We start from the raw sequence: 25,376 nt of genomic DNA, 5'->3' as shown, positions 1-25,376 counted from the left end.
TCCTTTGCATCATGGGAACAGTCTTGCAGGATATATATCCTTGAAGACTGAGACAGGCTGGGAAGCTTTTAGTTGTATTTCCATGGCCAATTTTAATTATTTTTCCCTCCCCAGTGTTGTGGGTATTTTCCTCTTGTAGTTTCTAACAAAACATAAAGAACATAATTCATGAATGGATTTCATGCTGAAATGTGGGATCTTAACCCCACTAATCCAGTGGCTGGGTGTTATGTGAAATAAATGCACTTCTCACTCTGCAGCCTTGAATAAATCACAAACCTTGCACAGTTCCTGCTCTTTTTAATCTTTTTTACATGAAAGCTCTTGATGAGAAGGGAAAGAGGGCTATATGCTAAAATGCTGGGTTGTCATTAGAAATTGTAGGTATGTTATGTAAACAGCCTGCATCTAAAAATGCTGATTGAAATCAGCCCTGCCATCTTCTCATGGCAGATGAGAACAGGAATGAATTGAACTAGCTTGTATTTACAGCTTGCTGTTAACCACAACAGCTCATCACAGGCTGCAATAACCTGAGAACTGAGTAAATAGTTTCACACTTAGCTGACGAGAGCTTCGTGCTTCTGAGAGTGGAAGGTGCCAGCAGATCATGTACTAATTAGTTTAGAGCTCACTGCAGTGGGAGCAGGCAGAGGCATCATCTGTAGGCTGGACCCAGCCCTGGAACAGTTTAGTCTGTTCCAATCTTCCTCTGAGTCTTCAAACCTGTCAATGGTCTGGGTGGAGATGCTGCAGACATGCAAACCTTGAATGCCTAAATCCACAGGCAGCAAACTGATGAGGAGGTGACAGCATCAAAGCAGTAAATGAATAAATATGAATACTAATATAACTTAATTACATTTTGTTGTTCAAAACCTTCCCTGAGCATTGGTTGTGCAAAGGCAGAATGCTAGGTCAGGAACTAGCTAGCTATTTTTAGGAACACTGATATTGATTTTTCTTCATCCATTTCCCAGAGAGCCAGCATTAACACACTGTTCCCCAAATCCAGAGATCTTCCAGGGTTAAGATTTCAATGTTGGTGGTGGATCAATGAAATTTAGGTCATGGCCTAACACAAATGACACTTTCAGGAGCTCTGCCTTTGAACAGGAGAAAAAATTTTCAACTCATCCTAATGTAACTGCCATGAAATAATTCAGTAAAACAATTTAAGAGCTATTTGTACTTGGAGCAACTCAGTAAATCAGACTTCACAAAAGCAAACTGATTTGATGAATCACTGACTCTACAGATGCATTGGAATAGAATGTCATGTGATTTTATTTTTAAAATGGGAACATTTAAATGAACATGTGCAGACTTAAGTTCCTAAATAATAACCTCTGTGCAGTTCAGCAGCTTTCCACGTGAATGTTTTTCAGACAGTGGGTAATTCTCCAGGTATTGTGCTCTGAATTTGAGGGGTCACTGGGGGGGGGGGGGGGGGGGGGGTCATTCTGTGGTTTTTGGAGAGGCTGACAGCATCTGTAATCCATGCCAACAAAGGATGCAGAAAGATTTGCCTGCTGTTGCTGAAGTGCAGGGCTTTGTTATGTGGAATCAGCAGTCCTGTTCATGCAGGTGTGATGCTATCTGTAGGTGTGATGCTTTGTTAAAGATTGAACTGTAAGTTCTCCCAGACTGACCAAAGTTAATTGCTCTGTGTAACAAGTGTCATCTTGACCCTTGAGGGAATAAGCACATACTGATGGATCAGCAGAATCGAGACTAGACTGATGAGCAGCAGTCTTAGAAAGCTCAACAGTGAGGCCAGTCCCTGGGAGAGATTCTCATCTCTGTGGTATGCAGAATGTGAAGATGGATAACTGAGAGATACAGAAAAGGAAACCAGGGCTTCTGCATTGTCTGGAGAAGATAGCATGCCAGCTGGTTAGGAGAAGCAGCAAGAAAATATTCCTTTTTTGGCGTGCTGAAAAGAATTTAAGAATCTGAGGGGTTTTTTGTTTGGTTTGGTTTGGTTTTTTCCCCCACCCATCTCTTTTATTATCATATAACCTTGTTGCATATCTTCTGATTATTTCTTTTTTTTTTTCTGAGCTAAATGTTGAGGTTTGTGGGTAAGTGGGGTTTACTGGCAACACTGGCTGCTTTGCTTTGCTTCTAACTGAATTGCAGAGCACTTCTTACCCAGGGGTTTGGCAGAGCTATTTTGAGACTCTGTGCACTGGGGCCTCAACAGAGGCCATGCTAGTCAGCACACCTTCCAGGGCGCGTCCAAAGGATATCAGGGATAGATTTCATTTCAGGTGCCTAAAGGCTAGACTGACAGATGCCAAAAAAAGCAGGATGATGCTCCTCTTGCAGATGGTAACTGAAAAGGCTGATATGCTGGGCTCTCTGCTTGAACCCCATGGGTCACTGTGCAAGTGTCTATTCTGCTCTGTTAGCTTGGTTTGTTGATGATTTTTGAAGTAAATATTTGGCAGAGTACCTGTAGTAATTAACAGTGGACTGTTCTCGGAATTCATCTTTCATTTTGTTCAATAAAAAAATATTTACTGCTTCATCAACACAATTTTTATTCCACACAGCTGAAAATGTATGAAGAGCAAGCCACTTCACAAATCCAAATCAGATGTGTATAAGACATTCTGCTTTTCAATGTATGGTAATTCAAATGTTCTGCCTGAAAAAATTACTTTATTGAAACCAATCAGAGGAAAAAAATGTTTTCACAGGCAACATCGTGTGCTCTTTAAAAGACATAAGTGACAATGATTGCTAGAGAGTGTTGTCAGAAATAGATGTCATTTGTTTTAAGATTTACAGTCCACCACCATTAGAGTGAGTTATTTCAAGACTGTTCTTCTTGGAAAAAAAGGTTCTTTAAATACCTTTTTTGTTTGTTTTTTTGGTTTTTTTTTTTTTTTTTAATAGAAGGGAAGAAAGAATTTGGATGCAGGTCTTGTAGTAGAAAAACTTTGCCTCACAAAATACTACAGAGTACATAATCTTGAATATATTAAGTGAGCATAGGTAGGCTTAAAGTATTTTGAGTTATATAAACTATTTTTTCATAGTAATTTCCTTACAGTACTCTGCACCCTAGTTATTATTTTGGCAAGTTGCTTTTCCAGATGCTTCCAAAGAGAATGGTTGGAAAACCTTATGTTGTACAAGTATCCTAAAGTGGTTTTAGGGCACAAAGGACAAGAGGTACTCATGTGCACACTTACACAGAGCATCTGTCTCTGTCCAAGAGCATGTGGTTTTGAACCTTTTTGTTGGAGGATGTGTGGTTGTTTTTAAACACAGTTTGTCATTACATTAAATTTGAACTAATAAAAATTTCAGACCTGAAGACAGGTTGGATTTATAATTTGAAGTTCTGTGTTGCCTTTTTGGCCTCTGCTTGCCCTCACTTGCTGCACACCACTATTTTAAAGAGGTAATATGAAATAGCATTATTTATGATGAGAATTCTCATGCTTGCTTTCTTCAAAAGGTGAGTGATAGGATATCTCTTCAGGATATTTTCTTCTTGACATATTTCATTTAAATTTCATATTGAAGACACAGGTCCTTGGAGGTTTTCTAGGCTTCTCAACACAAAGCCTTGAGCAACTCAATCTAAATTCAGCATTTGACCCAGCTTTGAGAAGGATGCTGCACTAGCAACCTCCCAAGGTCCCTTCCAACCTGGATTCTGTGACTTTGTGATTTGGAATGAGAAATAGCTGATGCATTACATTTGCACTTTATAAGCTGCTGGCTGCATCTAAGTCTGGTGTTCTGGGTGCACATCCTCATTTGTGAAAACTTTGTCTGAAATGTAATTTCCATTTTTACCAGTGGATGTAGAATTGTTCAAGTGTACTTGGTTTATTTCCTGGCTTTGCTGTAAACAGTGTGTGTCCCACCCAGTGGATCTCTCTGTTTCTCTGTGGCTTACTTCTATTTCTGTTAAAGGTTAATAACTTTAACCTTTATTTTGTTTTAGATTACTTTTTTTTTTCCAGGACAAGGTTTGTCTCTGTGTACTTTCCTGAAGAAAGGGGAAAAAAGCCCCAGACAACTACTTTTGTTGTGATTTCCTATTACTTGTGCTGGGGGTTGCCAGAAGCCACTGTCAGTGCTGTGCCTGTTCAAAAGTGATCCTGTTTGAGCAAAGAGGGGGCTTTTGGAAAACTGCTCTTCAAAAATAGGCTGCACTTTCTTCTCCCCCACCCCTGTTTTGTGGGGTTTTTCTGTGCCTTTGGGATGGCAGAAGTTTAGTTTTGAGTTTGGAGAGACAGAAGCCTCTGTAAAAGATGATATTCTATCTTTACCATTTTGAAGGCTTTCCTTAGAAGTGGGGCAAAGTGAAGATGGAGTAGGCAGAACAATTATGGTATTTATATTCATGCTTTTCTAAATGGACTTGGGCTGGAATAGTGGGATTTTTTTCTCTTTATGTTTTCCATTCCTTTCATAGTCCTGTAGTGTATCAGTCATGAGGCCAAAGAGCTGTTTTGATACAGAGATTTATTGAAGATGCTTTTTCCCACTGAATATCTAATGAAACAATGTTCCATCTAGTGGAACAAAACTTTCTGTAGTGCTCACCTAGGGGAGGTTTGCATCCTCTGCTTAAACTGGAACAAGTCAAGAATCTTAACTGCTATCCAACAGTGTTTTATAAGCTTTGCTTGAATATGGCACTTTAGATCATAGTAAATAAACACAGAGAATATTCTATCTGTGACAAACAGTGGATCTTAAAATGTTTCATATCATTAAAGAGATTTAAGATCAGTAACTAATGTGCTGAAGCCTTTAACACCCCATGTTTATTGCTGGGTTTGAAGATAATGAAGTAGCTCTAGCGTTTCTTCCAGTACCTCTGTCCAAGTGAACTCGTAGTTGTTGGAACACCAAAGTCACCAGGGGTACCCAAAGCTCCAGGGGGAGGGAGCTGTTGTATGTCAGAGTTTTAAGATACTTGCTGAAGCACAGAATAATTTCTTAGTCTTTTTCATGTTATAGCCTCTCCCCAGATAAAACTGAGATGCCAAAGTTGTTTACCAGCAATCCACCCCATAAATCTTTCACCAAACAACTGATACATTTATAAACAAGCAAGCCAGAGTGCATCTACGTCGCCACATGCATGCATACATGTACAGGACTGCATTTTGATTTAAAACAGGTGAATGGTGAGATTATCAGATTAATGACATCATGTTATCAAGCACAAATCCTGCACATAATCATCAAAAGTTATCCCTGGTGGCACCTGCCTGTTTCCATAAACAGCCAGACACAGATAGGAGGACTCACCAGCCTACATTTTTTCACTGCTGCCAGCAACCCATGCATATTATTAGCTCTGGCCTCTGTCCTGGTGAAACTAAGCAGTGTTTGTGTATGTACAGACTCCTGGATGCCATAATTATAGGAGGAAGAGACTCAGTAATGAACATAAAGCAATGAAGTACATCTGCAAAATTAGTCACCTAGTTCAGAATGGGATTGGGAAATGCATGTCTGACAACAAGCCCAGATCAAAGCAGTATGGAAATAGTGGAATTAAAAGCTGAGGAGGGAAGGAAGTTTTTAAGTCCTTTTGTGGAGCTGCAGGAAAAAATAAAGGGGCATGGGGGAAGGTGTTGTTTGTTTTGGTGTTATTTTTCTCAAAATCATTACTATGTAATAATCATGAGCACTGTGCTAAAAGTTTAGATGTTTGCATTGACTGCATATCTAATTCTTCAGCCATAAAACCTTTATTGAAAGCCATCTGTAAGGAAACTTGAATAACAATTGGAGAGGAAGGTTACCTTAGTCGATCTGTGCTTTGTGACCCTTTACATGGTGTGTTTTCCCTTAAAACTTGGGAGACAAATTTCCTAGGAGTAAATCTCCATTTCCTGCATTTTGTGAAGTACTCTGCATAGCTCTGATGCTAGACAAATAATATCAAATATAGCTCACAGCAATATGGAGAGTATTAACATCTATGAAGTGAGACTTCTAACTGTTTTTGGTTTTAGGGCAGATTCTGTCCTGGTTTTTGCTATACTCTGATTTTTAGGATAGCTCAGAACACTAAACCCTCAGCCCTTGAAAGTTCTTCCTATGTAAAATGTGTCCCAGATAGGAAAACTGAAAAAAAGCAGATCCTCAGATTTCTTCTGGCATTTCAAGGAATGTTCAAAGTACACAGCTTTTGAAATAATGCCATAATCTGAATTGCTTCCTGGTGTGCTCCCAGTGTATTCATCTGTCTAATTTTGTGAAGAGATGGGAGGGTCCCACTCTCTGTACATTCTGCCTCCAGTGCTGAAGAGGGAGAGAAAGAAATGGAAGAGATGTTTGCTGGAGTTAGGAGCTTTGTGGGGGTGGACAGAGGGTGGGGCTTCAGTTCTTAATTACAATTCATTAAAAATTAAGCTTTACCCTGAGAGAGAGAGAGAGAGAGATGTGAAGTGTTGAATCCTTCCTGAATCCTAAAATAGGGCAGTAAAAACTTGCACACAAAAGCAAAATCTTTATTGGAGTGAAATTCAGTTTTTTTCCAAAATGTGATCATGTCTGCAGCTGTTGGGAGGCTGAATTTCAGCCAAAGTTTTATAAATGTATAAGCTCTCAGCTGTTTGCCTGGTTGTTCACTCTCCTCAGAAGTCTCACATCTGTTTGATAATGCTGTGATGAAATGAGAGCCTTGGAAAATCAGCAGAAGTGGTTACCCTGCACTGCTGCACGTGGAAGGGCACTGCAGTCTCTGAGTGTGTCAAGTGAGGTTTCTCAGACCCACGGCCTCGTGATGCATCTGCTGTTGTGCTGGCATGGAAAAATGCAGCATCAGTGATCTGTTTATTTTCTGAAACAATCATTAGCAGCACTAATTGGCCGTGTTAGGATAATTATGGATACAATACATGGATTTGGGGACATGTATTTGTTTCTTGGAACATTCCCAGCATTTGCTATTCAGATATTGATCGAAGTAGCCATGGTGTGGGGAACAGATCTGTGGGCTTGGCTGATACCAGCTGAGACTTTATCCAGCCATAGTGGATGTCTAAAAGTCCTGATTTGCTTGCCCACTGGCTCTTGGTGGTTCTGTAAGTTTTTCATTTCTAAGTCAGTTCAGGTGTGGTGCAGATCTCAGTACTCAAAAGCCACTTCCTTCTGGTTTGAACTGTGATACACCACGAAAGCATGCCCAGATTTTCAGCAATATCCGTATCTCGTGGGTGCTCAGAGATAAGCCAGCAAGCCTTATGATTAAGTGTGTGGCAGGGTGTGCTGCTGCCTTTGTTAGATGCTGAGCTCCAGCAGCTCATCTGCATCGACAGGATGAGCAGAACTGATGTGCTCTGTGTCTTGCTTTGCTATCAAGTTGCCACCTCAAACAAACTCTGCATGCAGTGTGTGTGCAAGTGGGAAGTTGGGTAATAAAGACTCAAGATGTTTGTTCTGTCTTTGAAGTCCTTGTCATCTGGTGGGAAGAGAATTAGCTAGCAGAAAGTATCATCTTGCATGTTTGACATTACTAAGGCAGTAGCATAAGAAAATACATAAATCTTCTGAATAACCATTGAAGCATGCTCAACTGGAGAAAACTGCAAGAAAATAGAGTCACTGGCAAATGGAGAGATACAAGCTGCCAAAAGGGATGTGAAGCATTAATTCTACCATCTCAGGACTGATTTTTTTTTTCTTTTTTTCGTTATATTTATTTTTAGAGCCACCAGATGCCAACCTTATTGCTTATGCAAAGTAGATGGTCTGAAAATTGTTCTAGCTTGTTCTAGCTCACTCCAACCTCCAGTGCCCCACAGAGCCTGTTGCAGCAAAAATGAGATCAGCTTTAAGGAAAGGAATTTTGACTCTCTCCTTCTCCTAGATGTGGGTGTGTGTCTTTCTTATATTTGCCAGTGCCAGTTCAAGGGGGCTGGCATGGGATCTGTTGAAATAAACTTTTCATTTATGAAACTTTTCCCTATGCAAAAGATGGCTAATTCAGCCTAACCACGAAGCCAAAGATTTCCACTTTCTCTGCACGGTACAGAACTTCTCCTGGTGTGCTTTCCCCTGCCCCCAACTTTTCCATGCTTTTGCTCAGGTTTTAATTGGGTCCAGACCATCACACATTTTACACTGCTTTTTAGAGCAGTCAGTCTAAATTTACTGTTGGCAAAAACAAATTGAAAGATGAAGCCATGTAAAAATAACTCTCTTAAAGAAGAAAAAAAAACCCCACAGATTCAAAACTAACTACCTTGGAATTTCAATCTGAATGGGTACTGCCAAACGGGGTTAGGTTAGATGGTGGGGACTCTCCCCTGTTTAGGAAGTGATGTCAGTAGCCTTGGTTTAATACTGGTCTAACTGGAGAAGAAGCACTGGTATGCTTATACCCCAGTTTAAAGCAATTAAGTAACAGTTTCAACTGATTTGTGAAATGAGTGGATAAAATATGTAAATAAATACTGGATTATTAACTACATACCTGCTGTTTACAAATGTAAAGTACCCCACTGTTTAATGAGTGATACTTCTTCAGCCTTGGGTTCATCCAAGTTACATCTCAGCTATGTAAAATGTAGTTTTATGTGATTTTTTATTATTTTTTTTTTTTAATTATCAGTGTTTTTCCTGAAGGGACCTGTTAGCTGTTTTTGTGAGCAGGTTTTTGTTGTGCTTTCTTGACATTCTGAATTTCCAGCATTTTTGTGTGTTGTATTTTTCACTTTCCTTCTCATGCCTTGTGTTTTCTGACCCTTTTACAACCTGCAACCTGATAGCCTATGTCATTTATATTTGGATAGATTATGCTTTAGCATCTGATTGATTGGTTGATTTATTCTTCCTTCATTTTTTCTTTTTCACTCAGGCTCTCATTCCACTTCCTTTAACAGTATCCTTGGTCAGAACTTGCACCAATAAAGCAATCTTTGCTCTGGGAAGATCTACTTGGGAGAGCAGTGGGGTAGATTGTTGAGGAAATGATCTTTGTGTTTTCTTAGGAATGGTTAAGAAGCAAATGTATCTTGGTGTGAGCAGAGAGTTGTGTCTTGGCTCTCCCAGTTAAGCCCTGAATTTGAACCTGGATAAACTGGGTCAACTATTTGTGTCAAGAGCCACTGTTTGAATCCACTTTACCCATTATTTAAAGCCTCCCATATTTAAGTATATATGTACCTGTTGGTGTGACCTGGGCAACATTACAGGAGAATAATTTAAAAGGCAACATGACTGGAGAAACAAAATCTCAAGTTAAACATTCTTTCAGAGAGGAGGGAAGAAAATACTGTGAAGAGTATTTCTGCCTGGACCTCTTCCCACAAACCTGAAATGGGATGCTGTTAGAAGAGTTGACTAGTGATAGGGTTCATCTCGTGTGAACTTCTGACAATGGTTACTGAAGCATTTTTAAATTGGCTTATCTGATTTATCAGCTGATTTTTTTCTTGGTCTTTTCCACCCTTTCAAGAGTAGCAGTTGTGCTTTCCAGAGGATATTACTAGGATTTTTGCTGCTGCTGCCAAAGATCTTCTGGCACGAAATCGCTGTCTGAGTCAGCTTTGTAATGTGACAAATTCAGAGGCAGCTGCAGTAGTGATAAGTTTGCTGCCTAGTGGGCAGCTTCTGAGTAGACAATAAATCCCCTACTAGTTATAAAATGTCATTAAAAAAGGCCTAACACAATAATGGTTGTGAAATACTGTGCTTATTTTTCTGGTTAGCAGGTTGAAAGATGTATAAGTGCTCTAAGTTAGAACAGTTATTCAGTTGTTGTATAGAGCAGCCATCAAAAGAGGATAATGTAGTTTTCCTGTTATCTTTTCTCACCCAATTGTTATTGCTCATATTGTATTCTCATATTTCAGTCATCACATCTGTTGCTTGTGTATGTGGTTTTCTCCAATGTGGTGGCACTAGAGCAGTGTGTATATGATGCATTTTCCAATGGAGAGATTTTCCAATGGAATTAGGCTGCCATTGGAGGTGCTCAGTGTTGCATTTCCAAAACTGGACTTTTGTGGTTGTTGTTCTGTAGTTCTGTTAGGATTATTAATGCTGCAGTTTGTGAGTTAAACTACTGATTTAATTGGCTTTTTCTTTCCTGTACTAGTATCTTCAGTCAACCAGAGCCTGCAGTCCTACTTTTTATGTCTAATTATGTTCCATTTCTGTGCCCCAGCCTACATTTAATTTGCACAGAAGTGGAAATGGAGTTGTCAGTGGCATCTCACAATGACTCTCCTCCCCCTTACTTGAGCTATATCAGATGCCAACACTGCTGATTTGTTGAACCTCAAGCTGTGTTGTTTAGCAGTGCAAAGCTGACTGCTTGCCACCATCAAACCGGTGCAGTGAGAACAAAGTGCTTGTGATGTTGCCCAAATTTCTCATGGGTAAAGGTAGGAGATATTTCAGTTTCAATTATATATTGGCTTAATCTGAGTAATGAAACCAGGATGTAACTTCAGTATGTGAAATTTCATGTTCTCTGCTAGCTGACACTGTAGATAACCTGGGTTAACAGGGATTTGATTTGATTCAGGACTGTAGGAAAGCAAAGCAATACTTCTGTTTTCCATTTCAAGGCTAGTTTTGTTGCAAGATGAATGCTACAATTGTGCTTAGTCTGTATTATCTAAATCAATTAATTGCAGAGTGGAGAGGACTGAAGAGTGAGAATGCATCTTAAAGCTTCTCAGAGAAAGAAGAAAAGCTGCTACAGATGTTTCATTCTTCTCCTTTCCTAATGCAAAATAGGGGAAAATTGCAAATATCATAAAATGTGGCTACAGTGCAAATTTGTTGATGCTATTTTAACATTGCCTTTATCCTTTTTGACATTCAGTAGTGGTGGCTTTGTTCTGTCATGCTGTTTTTGTTGTAACTTGAAGTGTGAAAGAAGACTGAGGTTTGTGTAGCACTGAATTTACACTGCTAGAAGCCCACCCTGCAGACCTCGTGTTTTGTGAATTTGTGCAACATTGGAGGGGGAAACTGACCATGGAATTTATTTGTCCTACATTACACTGCTTTCTCAGATATATAAAATTAGAGGGTTGGTAGGTTTTTGTGCATTGCTTCGGTGTGGTTTGGTTTTTTGTAAGCTCTAATTTAAAAGAATATATGTTTGTAGGTCTCATACTCTGCCTTCCCACCTTTAAACCTTTTTTAGGAAAATTTAGATAATTTTCCTAAAAAAGGTTTAAAGGTGGGAAGGCAGAGTATGAGACCTACAAAGTCTGTTAAGTCATTAATGAATGGAAAATTAACCTGGTTTTGAGGACTTAAAAATTCTAGTTAGTCTTAGTTCTCAGGGACATATTTTTTCTTCATGATTTCCAGTGGAGTTAAGTAATTACTGGAATGTTTTTAATCATAGCTTTTGCAACTATTTTATTTGAAGGATGCCTGGTACAGGTTGATTCAGTTGTGTGAAACCAGAAAACCACAATTCACACCAAAACAAGTGGATCCTACTGAAAAAAGCAGAATATGTTTGCTGCACAGCACTCTGCTTGCCTGCAGTAATGCTTCAGTCATTCAGAAATGATAAGGGTGAACTCTGCCATGTCCAGAAATACCCATAACCCCAAAAAGCTCTGGCAGCTGGAGTTGCTGGTGAGCTGCACCTCAGGGTGCCACTGTGTCAGCCCACAGGTGGCTGGCAGTGAAAGAAGCCCTCTGTGGCTGATGGTAACCAGAACTCAGCTGCAGTCAGGGCTGTTCTGCCTTGATGTGTGTGTGCCAGGCTATAGGCTCTGTGTGTGCAGTAGGGAGGGAATTATTAGAAGAGGAGTAGATGGTGGGGTGTTAGATATTTTTTTTTTAATAAGTCATTGAATGAATGCAGATTCCAAGGCTTGAGTGCTTTGTGTGCTTCTGGTGCTCAGGTCTCAGAAGGAGTTGGAAGAACTTGAAAGGCATGGACAAGAGGGACCATAATTTACTCATTTACTAGCTTGCTGTCACTGTTAAAGGACTGAATTATGTGTACTCTCTTGGTGGTTGTGGAAGGATATATCTGCTGTAGAGATTATTAAATGTGGAAGGCAAATAGGTTAGACTTCATTTTGGTGGCTAGATTTGGTGTTAATTAGGTTTGTGATGCTTCATAATCTTCTTGGTAGCATTATATAAAAGAGCTGTGTGCATGTTTCCCCTTACTTGCCAGTGAGCCATGCTCTAAAGCACCTCCACCATAGAAGAAAATAGATATTAACTTTGAATTTAACACTGAAATTAATGAATTAAATGCACTGAAATGGGAAATGCTGATTTAAACTAATTATTGCATCTCCTGAAAGTCAATAATCAAGCACTTAGTTGATCACATGTGAGACCCTGTGATACTTTGCTCAGACTGAGTATGGTGACTGGCTGTAAAATTAGAACTGTGGAGCACATGGGATGTAGGAGCTTTAATGTGCTTCCAAATGCAACTTTACAGTGTTGTGGCTTGCGGAGACTGGGGTGAAAAACAGGAGCCCCACCAGAATAGTACTTGTGGTGGTGCTGCTCCCAGGAGAAATTTCAGAGAGCATTATACTGTGTCCTCATCAAAGTGTCTTTCCTTATAGCCCCAAACTCTGTCTTCTCTTCCCCTGCTGCTTGCTCTACCGTTAACGACAATATGTCTGCTGGCTTATCACACCAAGGCTGTGAATTCTTTAATAATAAGCAGCCAGCCAAGAGTTGCAGTTTTTAAACTTTTCTACCAACATAACAGTCTCAGTTGCAGAGAATTTAGCAGAAAAATCTGTTTCACTTAATAGGCAATGACTTAGATTTGTATCACGGATGTTGAACTCACAATTTTGTGTTAAATTGAAGATCAGAGGGGGATGCAACTAAATTGGTTTGCATATGAGCCAAAGGCCAAAGATTCATGAAAGAAAAAATCATGTTTATATTATTCTGTGAAATATTGCAGAGTATTTGTATAGATGTTAGGATATTAGATGTACCTTTGACATCACTGGTCAAACTGAGCCCAACTTGAGTTTTGTTGACTGCAGTCTGGGTTCTGAAGGTGTGGTAGCCCACCTAGAGCCTCATGATCCAGCTCTTCCTTAGCACAGTTGACTGATTCTTGGCTGTGCTGAAGCAGTGTGTGTGTAAATTAAAAAGCTATGTGTGATTTACCTAATTACTGGCATTGGAAAATGCTGGCCAGTAAAGCTGAGCAGTTTGTTGTGCTGGTAGTAAAGACAAAAGGGTTTGCAGTGTGTGAAATTTTGGCAGTGCCACATCAAAAACAGGTGGAAAATTGTTCTCCTTACCTGAGAAAAAGAGAAATCCTCTGAGGTAATTCATACACAAGGACAGAGCAATGCAGATTGAGGGAATTGTGGAATTGTTGCAAAGGCACTTTACCTTGTCATGCCCATCCACTTTCTGGATGGCAGACTGAATTAAAAAAAATAAAGTGAGGAAAAGAGATTTAAAAAATAATGCATAATTTAGAATATATGGGTTTCTTTGTGAAAGGAAATGTGGAGAGTAATTTTAATGCTTCATAGCCTGACTTTGCATGTCCACACAACAAGGATGTCAGAATTATAAATGAAGTAATGAATAAATTTTAGATTGTATGCCTTGGAAATATGCAGAAGCTAAGAGTTAAAATAGCTTTTCTTATTTCCCTTGTTTCTAGTTAATGTACTGTTTGACCTATTTCAATTCCTTGGAGAAGGAACATCACTGCCAGTCAAACAACCTACTCATATCTTCTTGATACTTAACATTTTAATGTAAAAAATACTAATTATTTCCCCCTATAACTAGAAGAATTCTTTTATTCCATTAGGTATCTCTCTCTAAGCCTACAGTGCCTCGGTGGTGACTATAAAAAGTGATTTATTAAATGTTGAAAACACAGTGCTGGGTAGTTCCTGTACAACTTTAAAGAAATGGTAAAGGGTCCAGAAAAGTTTATAAACCTTAGAACACTGATCAGGCCAGTGTCCCTGCCTTCTGGAGCCATTGGCCTCTTTTTTTTCCCTTTGCTACTGCTTACCATGAAAATGTATAAAATCACACAATACTCTTGTTTCCGGAAGAACTTTCCTATCCCATATTGGATAGGATATGGAAAGATAGGATGTGGAAAGATGTGCAAATGCAGATTGTTCCAGATCTGTAGCTGAAAAAGTGTTGCTGCCCAGTGAGGAAATTTACAGCTGCCATTAGCCATGAGACTTCCTCCATCAATTCTAGCATTTCTTTCTTTAACAAGAGCTGGGCACACTGAAGTCCCAGCATGTTCTAAAAAGAAATATCTGCCTTCCAGACCTAAGGTTCCTGTCATTCCCTTACTCTCCTCTGATCCTTGCATCTAAACTCCCACCCCCACACAAGGTTTCACAGGCAGAGGGAAAAGGAAGACAGCTGTGATATAAGAAATAAAAAGATTTGGAGGACTGTTAATTTGGTATTTTACTACGTGTAACAATAATTGTAACACCACTTTTATACTCATGTTGTAGCAGTACTGAATTATTCAAGTCTTTTAGATTTTGTATTTTCTTCTTCTTGATTTGATTCACTGGATTTCATGTGAGGTGGTTTTTTGGTGTTTTTTTTTTTTATTTTCAGAGTGCTGGTGATTGCAGATATCACAGCTGTTGCTACATCTGCTTTCTTCTAGCATCTTTTAACCTACATAGAGTTTTCTGGTTTGGGGTGCCCCTCCTACATTTTGCATGCACCTTTTGAAGTCTATATTTTGTTTTTTAAATTAATTTGCTATTTTGCTTTTATGCTCTAAATTTAACAGTTTTTCCATTTCTCTATCTATTGGAGATTATTTCCTAGAGCTATTTTCACATCCTCACGAGGGTGTCCCTTTTTGGTGCAGTTGTGCCATCCAGTCTCAAGGGCTTTTGGTGTCTCCAGAGATGTCAATATGCTGGGATGGGTGGGACTGCAGGGGTCAAAGAAGAGAGAAACCCTGGTGGGGGTTATGGATCCACTTCTGGCACGATCTCTATATGCTGCTTTTTCACTGATTTCCTCTATTAGCATCTTTTAGATCAATTAATAAGTCCAGCTGAAGGATAACTGAATGCATTTGATTGATAAAAGCACTCTGCACCCAGAGAGCCCATTGGAGCTGTCATAACTCAATTTCAGAGTAATTCTTCCCTTTGAACACTAGAACCTTTTAGACTCTTAGTCACTCCCGTTTCTTTGGCTCCTCGACACCGAACTTCTGGCCCTTTGTGTCTCACAGGGCTCTCTCCTGAGTCATTTCCCACTTGTTCAGCTTTCCCTGGTTTCAGTTGGAGCAGCACAGGAGAATGCAGGCTCTGATGTGCAAATTGCCCATACAGAGATGAATTTCAGTGGTGTTGAGGGTTCAGTATTGAAGTTCTGGCAGATGTGATCAGATATTACATTTCAAAGTGATACTGGCATCATTTCCTTTTCTGCTTTTGAGTTTGTTATGACAAAGCATTAGGTGGGCTACATTCCTTTTAGAACTAATGCTTGAATTAGTTTGTTTTTTTGGTTTTTTTTTTAAGTCATGAATGTAAAGGGATTATTTTATATTTCAGAGCTTTTTGCATCAAGTACATAACACATGATATTTGCTAATAACGCACTAGTAACTTGAAAATGCTTCCATATGTTTTTTCAAGAGATGTATTAGTACTTGTGTATAGTGATTTCAAACTGCAAAAACATTTAGAAAATATGAACAACAAGGTCACACTTAAAGAATTAATTCAGAGGTTGCTGACGAGGGAGCATGTGTGATTTTTAGAGAGATGACTCAGTAATCTCTTCTGGAAGCATTCTGTGTTGTCTCTGCAGTTGTGCAGGGGATGCTGTGCTCTGGTGAGATGGCAGAAAAGCAGTCTGTGAGGGTGAGCTGGTTGAGTTTCTACCACACGAGCTTTCTTACGTAATCCTCACAATGAAATGGGGAAGGGAGGACACCGGGGCTGCCTCTGGTGACAATTCCAGCCCCCACCCCAGTCTGGCTGGGAAGCTCACACCTGTAATGACATTGTTTTGGTGCATTGGCTGAGTTTTCAGTTTGTTGCTAAATTATGCAGATTTGTTCATTTGAATCTGGAGGATAATAGAAAATCTTTAACGAGTCCCATATCTGTAGCACAACTTTGACTGCATCATGATATAAAACAAAGTTTTGAAAGTGTTATTGGATTAAATACAATTTTCCCTGGCATAAAAATGGCTAAGGGGTAGCTTCTTGAATAATCAACATCCAGAACTCTATTGCTTGTTTATACAAAACTGCCTCTCTAAAGGCAAAAAAATACTTTCTGTGTTTTTAATTAGGCTTTTGGTTTTAATAATATATAAATATATGCAAAAGAGTTCAAGTAAGTTCAGAACAAGGAGTCTGTTATTATTTTAAAACATGAAGTTTTCTTCTTTCTTTTTAATTCTCCTAGTTTCTTACTAGAATTTTTAAATTTAATTATTCCATGGCTAAGGCCAGCTAGTGTTCAGGTAGCACAGATAAAGCAAAATCTCTGCATTAAAAATGGCAATGTCTAGAATGTTTTCTTTGTAAATATCAACAACTTAAGAAAGAGCTAGCATCAGAGACGGCTAAATCAAAATAAACACTAAATATTTATGGTTTCCAATCCTTCTGCCTTAATGAATATCTTCCTAGGATTTGGTATTTTCTTCCCCTACCCACCTCTTGTTTTCCAGGGCCAGGAAAGGGACTCTATCTGAGAAGGAAGGAGTTTTTTTTCCAGTAGGGGGAATAATGGTGTCTGGAGGGTCTGACCTCCTTGTTTGTCATTGTCCTGGGCTTGGTGAACATTTCACATGTAGATTGCCCTCTCATTATACATTTTGTAATCAGTATTGTTGCTGTTACTATAACCTTTTATTTCTCCTTGCTGTTTCCAGTAAATCACTCTTATCTTGACCTGTGATCTTTGCCTTTTGTGTTTCTAACTGGAGAGGGAATATGGGAAGCACTAAACTGGAAAATAACCTTCCTAAACCATGATACTTCTAAAAGCACAGGAATCAAAATTTTAGGTTTGATGTTTTTTAAGGATCAGTGAGTGAATAAACAAAATCACATCCAAACTATTCTGTGTGTAAGTTTCATTTTCTGTGCAAGACTTTTTCTAGTTAGGGATAGCAGGGATAATTCTGAGCTATCAGGAGAGAAGCACTAGATGACCCTATAGGAACTTCAGGGAACCCTGCTTATACTGAATCATTGTAAATATATTGTCATTGACTTGACCAAACACAAAATTTAACTCATTGTGTTCTATTGTCTGACATTTTATGCTGCCTTCTTTGAAGAATGCAGTAGTGCTACAGGAATATATTGTTAAAAATGTTGGGGTTTCTTAAGAAGGTATTTTTTGATAACTAGAGTTACATTTTCAGAGGCAATTCAGTTGCCTGTATCTGGCTTATTTTTTGCAGTGTGTTTAGAAATGGGATCAGGGATTTAAAATAAGCATCTTGCTTTTTTGGTGCCTCGGTTAAGTAATGGTTCTCTGGGACATGATCAGTTATAAATGGATAAAAAGATAAAGGAAAAGCCAGTTTGCATGTTGATACTGAATCTGTAAAGCTGGTAATACCCAGTGGTAGTCAAAATATGCAGCATTTAAAAAGTCTTTTAGTGTGCGAGTGCTGGTGTTAAAATGAACCATGTCTTAATATTCCTTGGTGGAAATGCACCAAGCATTTGCCTTGCCTGTGTTAATGACTCTGTAGCTGCAGAGTTTGGGTGCCTCTCTGCTAGTTCACAAAAGTTATACAAGGCCTTTCCATCTCTTGTTCTCCTGGGTCATTTTTCTCCCTGCAGCAGCTCATGTTGTCTGCCTGGAAAAAATGTTCGCAGTGAGAGCCAGGGAGTGTGGGCATCATTTACAGCTAGCATAGGAAAGTTGCTTTGTTTGAGATGTAACCAGTAAAATCTGTTTCTGAAGCTGGAATGCTGCAGGACAGATGTGATGGATGGGAATGGCTGCTGCTGCAATCTGTGCAGCAGCAGCTGCCCTGAATGCTGCTGTTTCTCAGGATATTTTAAATCTTGCATTCTTTCTTTGCCTGCATTTTTCCCTGGCAAAGAGTGCCTAGAATTTCTTTATTCCAACTTAGTTGGAAAGATTCCAGCAGAAATCAATATCCTCTGCTGCTTTTGCATGAAGCACCTGGACCCATGGCAATTAAAAGAATTAAAAACAACCTTAAGGAATATGCACTTGAATTCAGGGATATCTGAATGCAAAACAGAAATTTCCCTTTTGTTACTTATAAACATTTGGGACAGTTCACACAGTCCCAAAGACTAAAAAGTTCAAAGACTAAAAATAAATTAAGGAGCTGCATTATTCAATTTTTTGAATGCCTAGGTTTTATTAGTTCTTTTTAAAAAATCATTAGAAAGTCAAACATCACAATACAATGGCTTCTGTAGCTGTGAAGGACAGTTCCACCAGGGAAAAGTCAATTCAGTATTTGGTTAGGAGTAAAATAAAACAAGACACAATAGGATTTATTATTTATTGGATAAAGGATCAGGAAAACTATGTAGTCTCTACAGTGTTTTCTGTTGTTTTGTACTTTCTGTAGTTATGTTTAGAACCAGTTTTTACGTTTTGTTTTTATCAATATTTAATGAAGCTGTAGCAGAGTTTGTGAATGCAACATAAAACAACAGCAGGATTGTAACTTTTATGAAACTCATGTATGGGATATGTGAGTTCTCTCCAGCAGAAAGAACCCAGCAGCTCCAGGGATATCTAGGATATCAGTTGTGACACAGCTTTGGAATGTTGGTGAATGGCCTTTGAGCTCAGACACCTGATCTCTGCAGCCAGGCATCTGGGCACAGATGAGCTCTAAGAGTCCATGTGCATCAACCTGGAGTTGCACAAATATTCCAAACCAGAGAAGACTCTATCTGAAAAGTGACTTTTAATGGGATTATTTATTTAAAACAGAAAAAAGTTACCAATTCTTGAGTACTTTTCAACATTAGGAGTGCAAATCAAGGAGCTGCCATAAGGAGCTGCCAGCATATTGTCATCCACAACTGTTGTACTTAATTTGAAAGGTGAGGGACAAAACACAAAAGAAAAGCTTGAGATTTGTGTCCAAGTGGAGAAAATGAAGTAATGCAACTTGTGCCCATTTATAAATAAAACACAAGGATTGACTAATATTAAACAGAGGAATAATTAAAATAAAGTGGAACAAAACTTCTAAAGAATCTATTTCATCTAAAACTTTAAAATGCTGACCTTGGCAAGGTGTTCTTGATTTAATGATTGTAGAAGAGGAGTCTCCTGCACTTCAAAGCTGTGCTCTGAGAATTCACTGCGTCACTGCCTCAGCCACGCTGGGTCCCCCTCGTTTTGCTCCTGTCCTTTGGGAGCACCTCAGATTCCTTTGGTCTGTGTATTGTACACCTTCATAAAGATGTTTGCACAGATTGCTTCCTCAGAGCAGGCTCACAAATGCAAGTGTTCTGTTCCCTGGATCAAGCTGAGTTTCTGTTTATTAAACAGTTTTTCTTAGCTTTTGTAATTACCAGGAGTGCTTTCAGATAATGCTACCTTCAGTTTTCCACATTTTAAAGGGGTAGAAATATAACTAGTTACTCAGGTTTATAGTTATTTTTTGCCTAATCAAGTTTTAAATGGTCATTTTAGTGCCCCTGGGTAAAACTGACCTTAAAAAAATAACTGGGCTTAAAAATACTTCTTTTCTATGTGAGGATTTTTATTTTTTTTACATTAAATCTGATCAATCTTGAAATGCCAACAGTGAGATGCTAGTCTCACTTATAGATCTTTTCATCTATAAACATCTTGTATTGTCTTCAAAATTCAGCTTGATACATTTCAGTTCAGGGCTTGCTTGCAACATTAAAAACATAGTTTCTATTTGGCCTGCATCTTTTTTGTAAGTGCTGCTGCTGGGGACAATGGCATAGGCTTTTTTGTTCTGAATCTGTAAAAACATTTGAGCAAAGACTGTTAAGGTTTCTTCCCAGGATGTTTTTTCTCTCCACTGAAAACACTAAACTACAGCATTTTCTCTCTGGAGAGGAAAAAGAAGTGTTGAATACAAAGAAAAGGGTGTGGATTTTCTTATTGTTTTCCAATGTGTTTTATTGTGTTTATTTATCTTCTGTCATTTAGTCGGCATATAAGGAAAACTTGTAGAGGTGTTTTATTAATAATATGCTGAGAACAAAGAGTTACTTTGACAATTTTCTGGGATTATCTGAATATTCTTGCAGAACTGTAGTTACAAGTATATTGTTACAGGTTCAGTATTTTAGTTTTCAACTTTGGTGTTAGTTTGGTGCATATTTACCTTGTATTCAATTATGAGCAAAGCCAAGTTGAGGTGTTTGTATAACTTTGAGTTTGCAGGGTTCTGTGTCTGTTGAGCACTGCTTCATTTATTTGACAGCAGTCAAATATTTTGTGATAGGCTATGTGATTTACAATGGAATATTCTCTTACCATTTCAGTGTGTATCAGGTCCTGCAAAGTGGTTAGGAATTTCAACTTTTCGAAGTAAGATTGAATATAAAGATTCAACCATGGCTCTGTGGAAATAATAATCTACTTTAAAAATCACACTTTGTTAGACAAAACCTTGTCATAGTGAAGAAAATTAAAATATGTGTCAGTCAGGCATCTTCCTCTGAAAATTTCACTTTATTGTTGATTAATCCAACTGGACTGGAGAGGTTAGAGTTTTAGTAGAAGACAGTAATGATAGTTCACCCTGACATCCTACTGTCAGTCTATTCCAAATCTAATTATCTAACTAAATATTCCAAAGGTGCAGCCAACAGTTCTACTTGCAGTCAAGCCTTTAACTGTGTTTTGGGGGTGGGCTTGCATACACCTACAGATGATCTGTGTGAAATGGCACAATCATTGGTACATTGCTTCTGTTTGAGTTTTAGGCTGTTCTTTGTGACTGGTGATTCAAATTAGTGTTGAACTTGGGTGTTTGGTGCTTTTTTTTCCCTCTTTCATTATAGTGGGGTTTTTTTTGTTGTTGTTGTTGGTTTTGTTCTTTTAATTTGTATTAAGTACTTGTGCTTGGTTTTTATGAAAAAAAATTGTATTTCATTTCAAGCCATATTTTGGTGTAGTAATATGAAAATATTGTTCTGGTTAAAGGACACAAAGTAGATGTCTTTACATTTGAGCAGGGAAACCTTGGAAATTGGTTGTGGTTGAGATCATGCTCCAACTTTGCTGCAGTCTGGTTTGTTTTTCTGCAGGTGTTTCTTGTGAATCTTTTTAGAGACCTGATTGCAAATAATGCTGCAGTCAAAGGGAGGTTGGCATGCCCTGTGCTTTCCATTTCTTTCAGTCTGTGTTTGATGTCACTGAGCCCAGTGTGATCAAATTCATTTCCATGTGTGCAGGAACACCCAGTATTTATCCTTACAGCCTTTCTTTGCTTTGCCTGTTCTCTCCTCAGACACCACAACGTATTCCACGGAGCGCTCGGAGCACTTTAAGCCATGCAAAGACAAGGACCTTGCATACTGTCTCAACGAGGGGGAATGCTTCGTGATCGAAACCTTAACGGGATCCCACAAACACTGCCGGTAAGTCACCTGCCACAAAGTGCCACAAAGGGAGGAAGCATTAGGGGAAAAAACCCAAACATTCAGGTGTAGAATGTTGGAAAGCAATGGAATTTTTTTCCCTCCAGTTCGACTGCATCCCTCGCAGCTGGTGGGATTTTTACTACTCTGTGGTAATCATAAATAGAAATACATAGGAAGCAACATTTTGATCTTTCCATAGATAAGAAAAATCTTCAGTATTCTATTTTCTAATCATGTAAGGATTACTGTTTCATTTTGTTTTGTTTTTTACATATGAAAGTCCTATGTTCCCCTACATACCAGAAGCAATCCTTTATTTTCGGTACTCCAGCTAGAGTATTTGACAATAACTGTATGTACTGTTAATTGAGAGAGAGGCAGGGCTAGTAGATTTAAGAATTAGGGTTTCTTAAGTTGAATTACTGAAAGATAAAATGGACTATGGTAGCCAGCAGAACCTGCTCTATTGCTGTTGCACACTTTTATACTCCTGAACTTCTGCTATTATGCAAGGCCACCTTGAGTGTTTTGAAAAGAATATCAGAAAAGAAAGCCAGATCACTTATTAGTAGTATTATTATTTAGCCACGGAGGCCAGTAAAAAAGAATGATATGCGGAAGGAATACTGCAATATCTTCCTAATAATGAGGATTTTAACACACATATCCACCACACCCCCAATTATTTAAGCAATCTTTTAAAGAAGAGCACGTTTCCATTTTGGACTACTCGTGACCTAATTTACTCCTGTGATACTGTGGATGGCACACCAAAGGTGTATCTGAGATACACTTGTATCACTTGGGCCACTTGTATCACTCATATGCCCAAATTCTAGTCTGAACCCCTAAATGTATGGAGAACTCTAAAATAAATAATAAAAAGTGTCCAGGACAGAAGGTTTCCTGAAAGATTTGGGACTTGAGCTGCTAAGTCCCAATAAAAGCAGAAAAAAAAAGTTGCAAAGTCACATGTGCCTGGCTTGAAAATGGAAAGGTATGAATTTAAAGATTGGTGAAATTCTGCTTATCATCAGAAGAATATTTCCAAGATTTTCACTTTTTTATACAATAGTGGTGATTTTTCCCATTCAGTTGTGTATGGTTCAGTGATCATTCATTTCCCTTCTTTATGTTTTTATATGGCATGCTTAAATTAAATATTATGTTTCCTTTATTTTGGAATAGTCGTGTCTCTTTTTGCTTCCATCATAATACTACACAGATTTTTTTTTTTTCTCAAAGCAGATAAGGTTTTTTGGTCTTTCTTAGAAATGTCATGAGCTGTGAAGGGAATTATATCACTCAGTTATTAAAGTGTTTCTCATAGCATATTCAAAGTGAACAAAAATGCTATAAAATAGCAGAGAAAAATGGATGTATGCTGATAAATTTAGTAGCTAACTTTTTAACAGACTGGTTATGTAAACATTTTTAAAATTTGCAGGAGATATCTCTTAAGAGCTGCATTCTTTGCCTTTTTTTTATTTTTGTTTTGTTTTGGGTTTTTTGTTGTTGTTTTTTGGGGTTTTTTTTCTTGATTTTCGGGTTCTTTCCTATTGTCTTTGCCAAATTCTCATTTATTTCCTGCGTTTCTGATAGTGCAGCCTGGCTAATGGTTAGAAGTTTTCCACCCAAGCTTTCCCCTGTTAAGTCAACATTCTGGCTTGCTGAGTTTTCATTCTTCCCAGCAGAGTGACATTCTTCCAGCACCTTCCTTGTGTTATCCTTCCCCAGGGAAGCAGCAGTATCTCTGGGAGTCCCTTGGCTCCCGTGTGTTTGGGGTTTTTTTCTTGCCTGTACAAGTTCCAGGCACCAGCACATTCTCTGGGAATTAAACATCTTTTTTATAGCATGTACTTTGAATAGTGCAACACCAAAACACCCATAGAAGGCAACAATTTTCATATAGCAAAAGAAAATTACAAAATTTAAAGGGTGATTAGTTGTAGTACTTTGTTTAGTTTTGTAAGGACCTTGGACACTTCAAGAACCAACTTGTTCAGAATCACTTTTATACTGATAGGTTTGTCATTAATGGAGAGAAATCTTTAAGATTGACCCTTAAATGCTGTATCTCTACCTTGGTAGACTGAGGTATCTTTGTCAGGGTCAGTGCTGTTATGAGTGGGATGCAGGTGTTTTTCTGTCTGTAGCCTATAACAGTGCTCAGAAATAACAGCCAGAATGTACACATACAGAAAAATACAATACTGATATACTGTAATTGTCCTCTAACTAGTAAAAAAGCAAATTTTTACTAGGATATGGAATTCCCACTGCAATCAAAAAGAATAATTTGAATACAGAATTGTGAAGGCTTAAAATGGTACTTTGTTCTTGGAATCAGGCTGCATTGTATATTCTCACTGTGAGAGTGATTTTGCATCTGTTCTGGGAGCAGAGCACCAATTTACTGAAATGGGAATTTGCCATGTGGAACAGCTGCAGGCAGAGGACCTTGGATGAGCAAAATCTCTTATCCCACTTGGTCAGGTTTGAAGGGTATTAGTAGATTATATTCTTAGAGAGTTGTGCAGTTCTTGTAGTGTGTGCATTTCTAAGGATAAGTATGCTAATTATAAAGGGACAGAAAGAGAAATGGCTAATTTGGTAGCAATTAATAAATGTTTCAGTTACACCTTGGGCCTTTTCTGTACCCTCATGGCCCATCCTGGCCATGCCAGCAGGCTCACCTGGCAGCTCAAGCACCTTTCAGGGTTCACAAACACCTTGGTGCTGCTGTTGGAAGGTTGGCACGTGCCCACCTCCTGCCTCTGGCTGTCAGGGGTCACGTTGGCACTGGGATGTTGTAGGGCTTTGGTTCATTCCTGTCCTGTGGGGCTCCTGCTTTGACCCCACAACTGTGGGGAGTGGGACCAAGGTGCACCCTTGGCCAAGGGCAGGGGGCAAGGAATGTTGCAGGAGGCTGCTGGGAACACAGGAGATGACGAGGTCAGAAGGAGCCTTGATCATGGATCTTCCATTCCTGTTCACCTACAAAGAAGTGTCCTGAAGTCATAGGAATTTAATTTTTTTTTAAATTTAAATTCTTTTTATTCTAAATTTAATTCAAATTCTCTAATTCAATATTTTATTCAAACTTCTGCATTTTACTCGCTATCTCTTGGTAAAAAATTGCCTGGGATGTAAACTGGCAAGAGCTCTCCTGCGTGGTTAGGTAACAAACAAGATCCACTGGATGTTTTGTGCTATTTTAAAGCTGTGACTTCAGTGTTTATTTTTGTGAATGGTTTAACATGAGCTTGTTTTAAGGTCATCGGCAGGGAAACTTCATATTTAGCTTCTCCATATGCTTAAAATTTTCAATGTTGCCACCTTGAGAATTTAAGCTGAATGGTGAGGGTGCCTTAATTTGTAATTTACACCAAAAAAATCAAGTACACAGTCAACTCTGACACATCAGTGTTTAATGGGGTATTATGTAATCTAGGCTTTAAAAAGACCTGTTCAAGTTTTCTTTGTGCAATTTTATTTAAAATACCCCATCTCAAGTAATTCTGGGTTCTGTGGGTTTTTTTCAGTTTGGCTTGTGGGTTTGTGGTTTTTGGCTCTTTTTGTGACTCCTTCTACATATTTTTTTTCTTTTTTATTCCCTGCAATTTCTTTAGATAGCCCATTTAAGACTGAAAAACATTGGTTGAGTAAGTGACTAAAACTTTTGAGGGGAGAAGAGGACTGTACTTTTAAATTATTCCTCTGAAAGAAGTCATTGAGACAATTGTGTATGCACAGGAAGTCTTGGCACTGGTGATGAACTCTGATGTAC

The 25,376-nt window shown here is 38.6% G+C and overlaps 1 protein-coding gene across 1 annotated transcript in view; it reads left to right on the top strand.

Moving 5' to 3' along the window:
- Nucleotides 1-25,376, top strand: part of NRG3 (neuregulin 3) — a 337,591-nt gene that overhangs the window by 118,899 nt on the left and 193,316 nt on the right. Inside the window, exon 2 of the mRNA XM_059851236.1 lies at nucleotides 21,454-21,583. Coding sequence (XP_059707219.1) covers nucleotides 21,454-21,583 — 130 coding nt within the window. The remainder of the gene's footprint in view (nucleotides 1-21,453; nucleotides 21,584-25,376) is intronic.

This window comes from Haemorhous mexicanus, chromosome 7 (genome assembly GCF_027477595.1).
Source record: "Haemorhous mexicanus isolate bHaeMex1 chromosome 7, bHaeMex1.pri, whole genome shotgun sequence".
Taxonomy (NCBI): domain Eukaryota; kingdom Metazoa; phylum Chordata; class Aves; order Passeriformes; family Fringillidae; genus Haemorhous; species Haemorhous mexicanus.
This window is presented reverse-complemented; position numbering and strand designations above follow the sequence as displayed.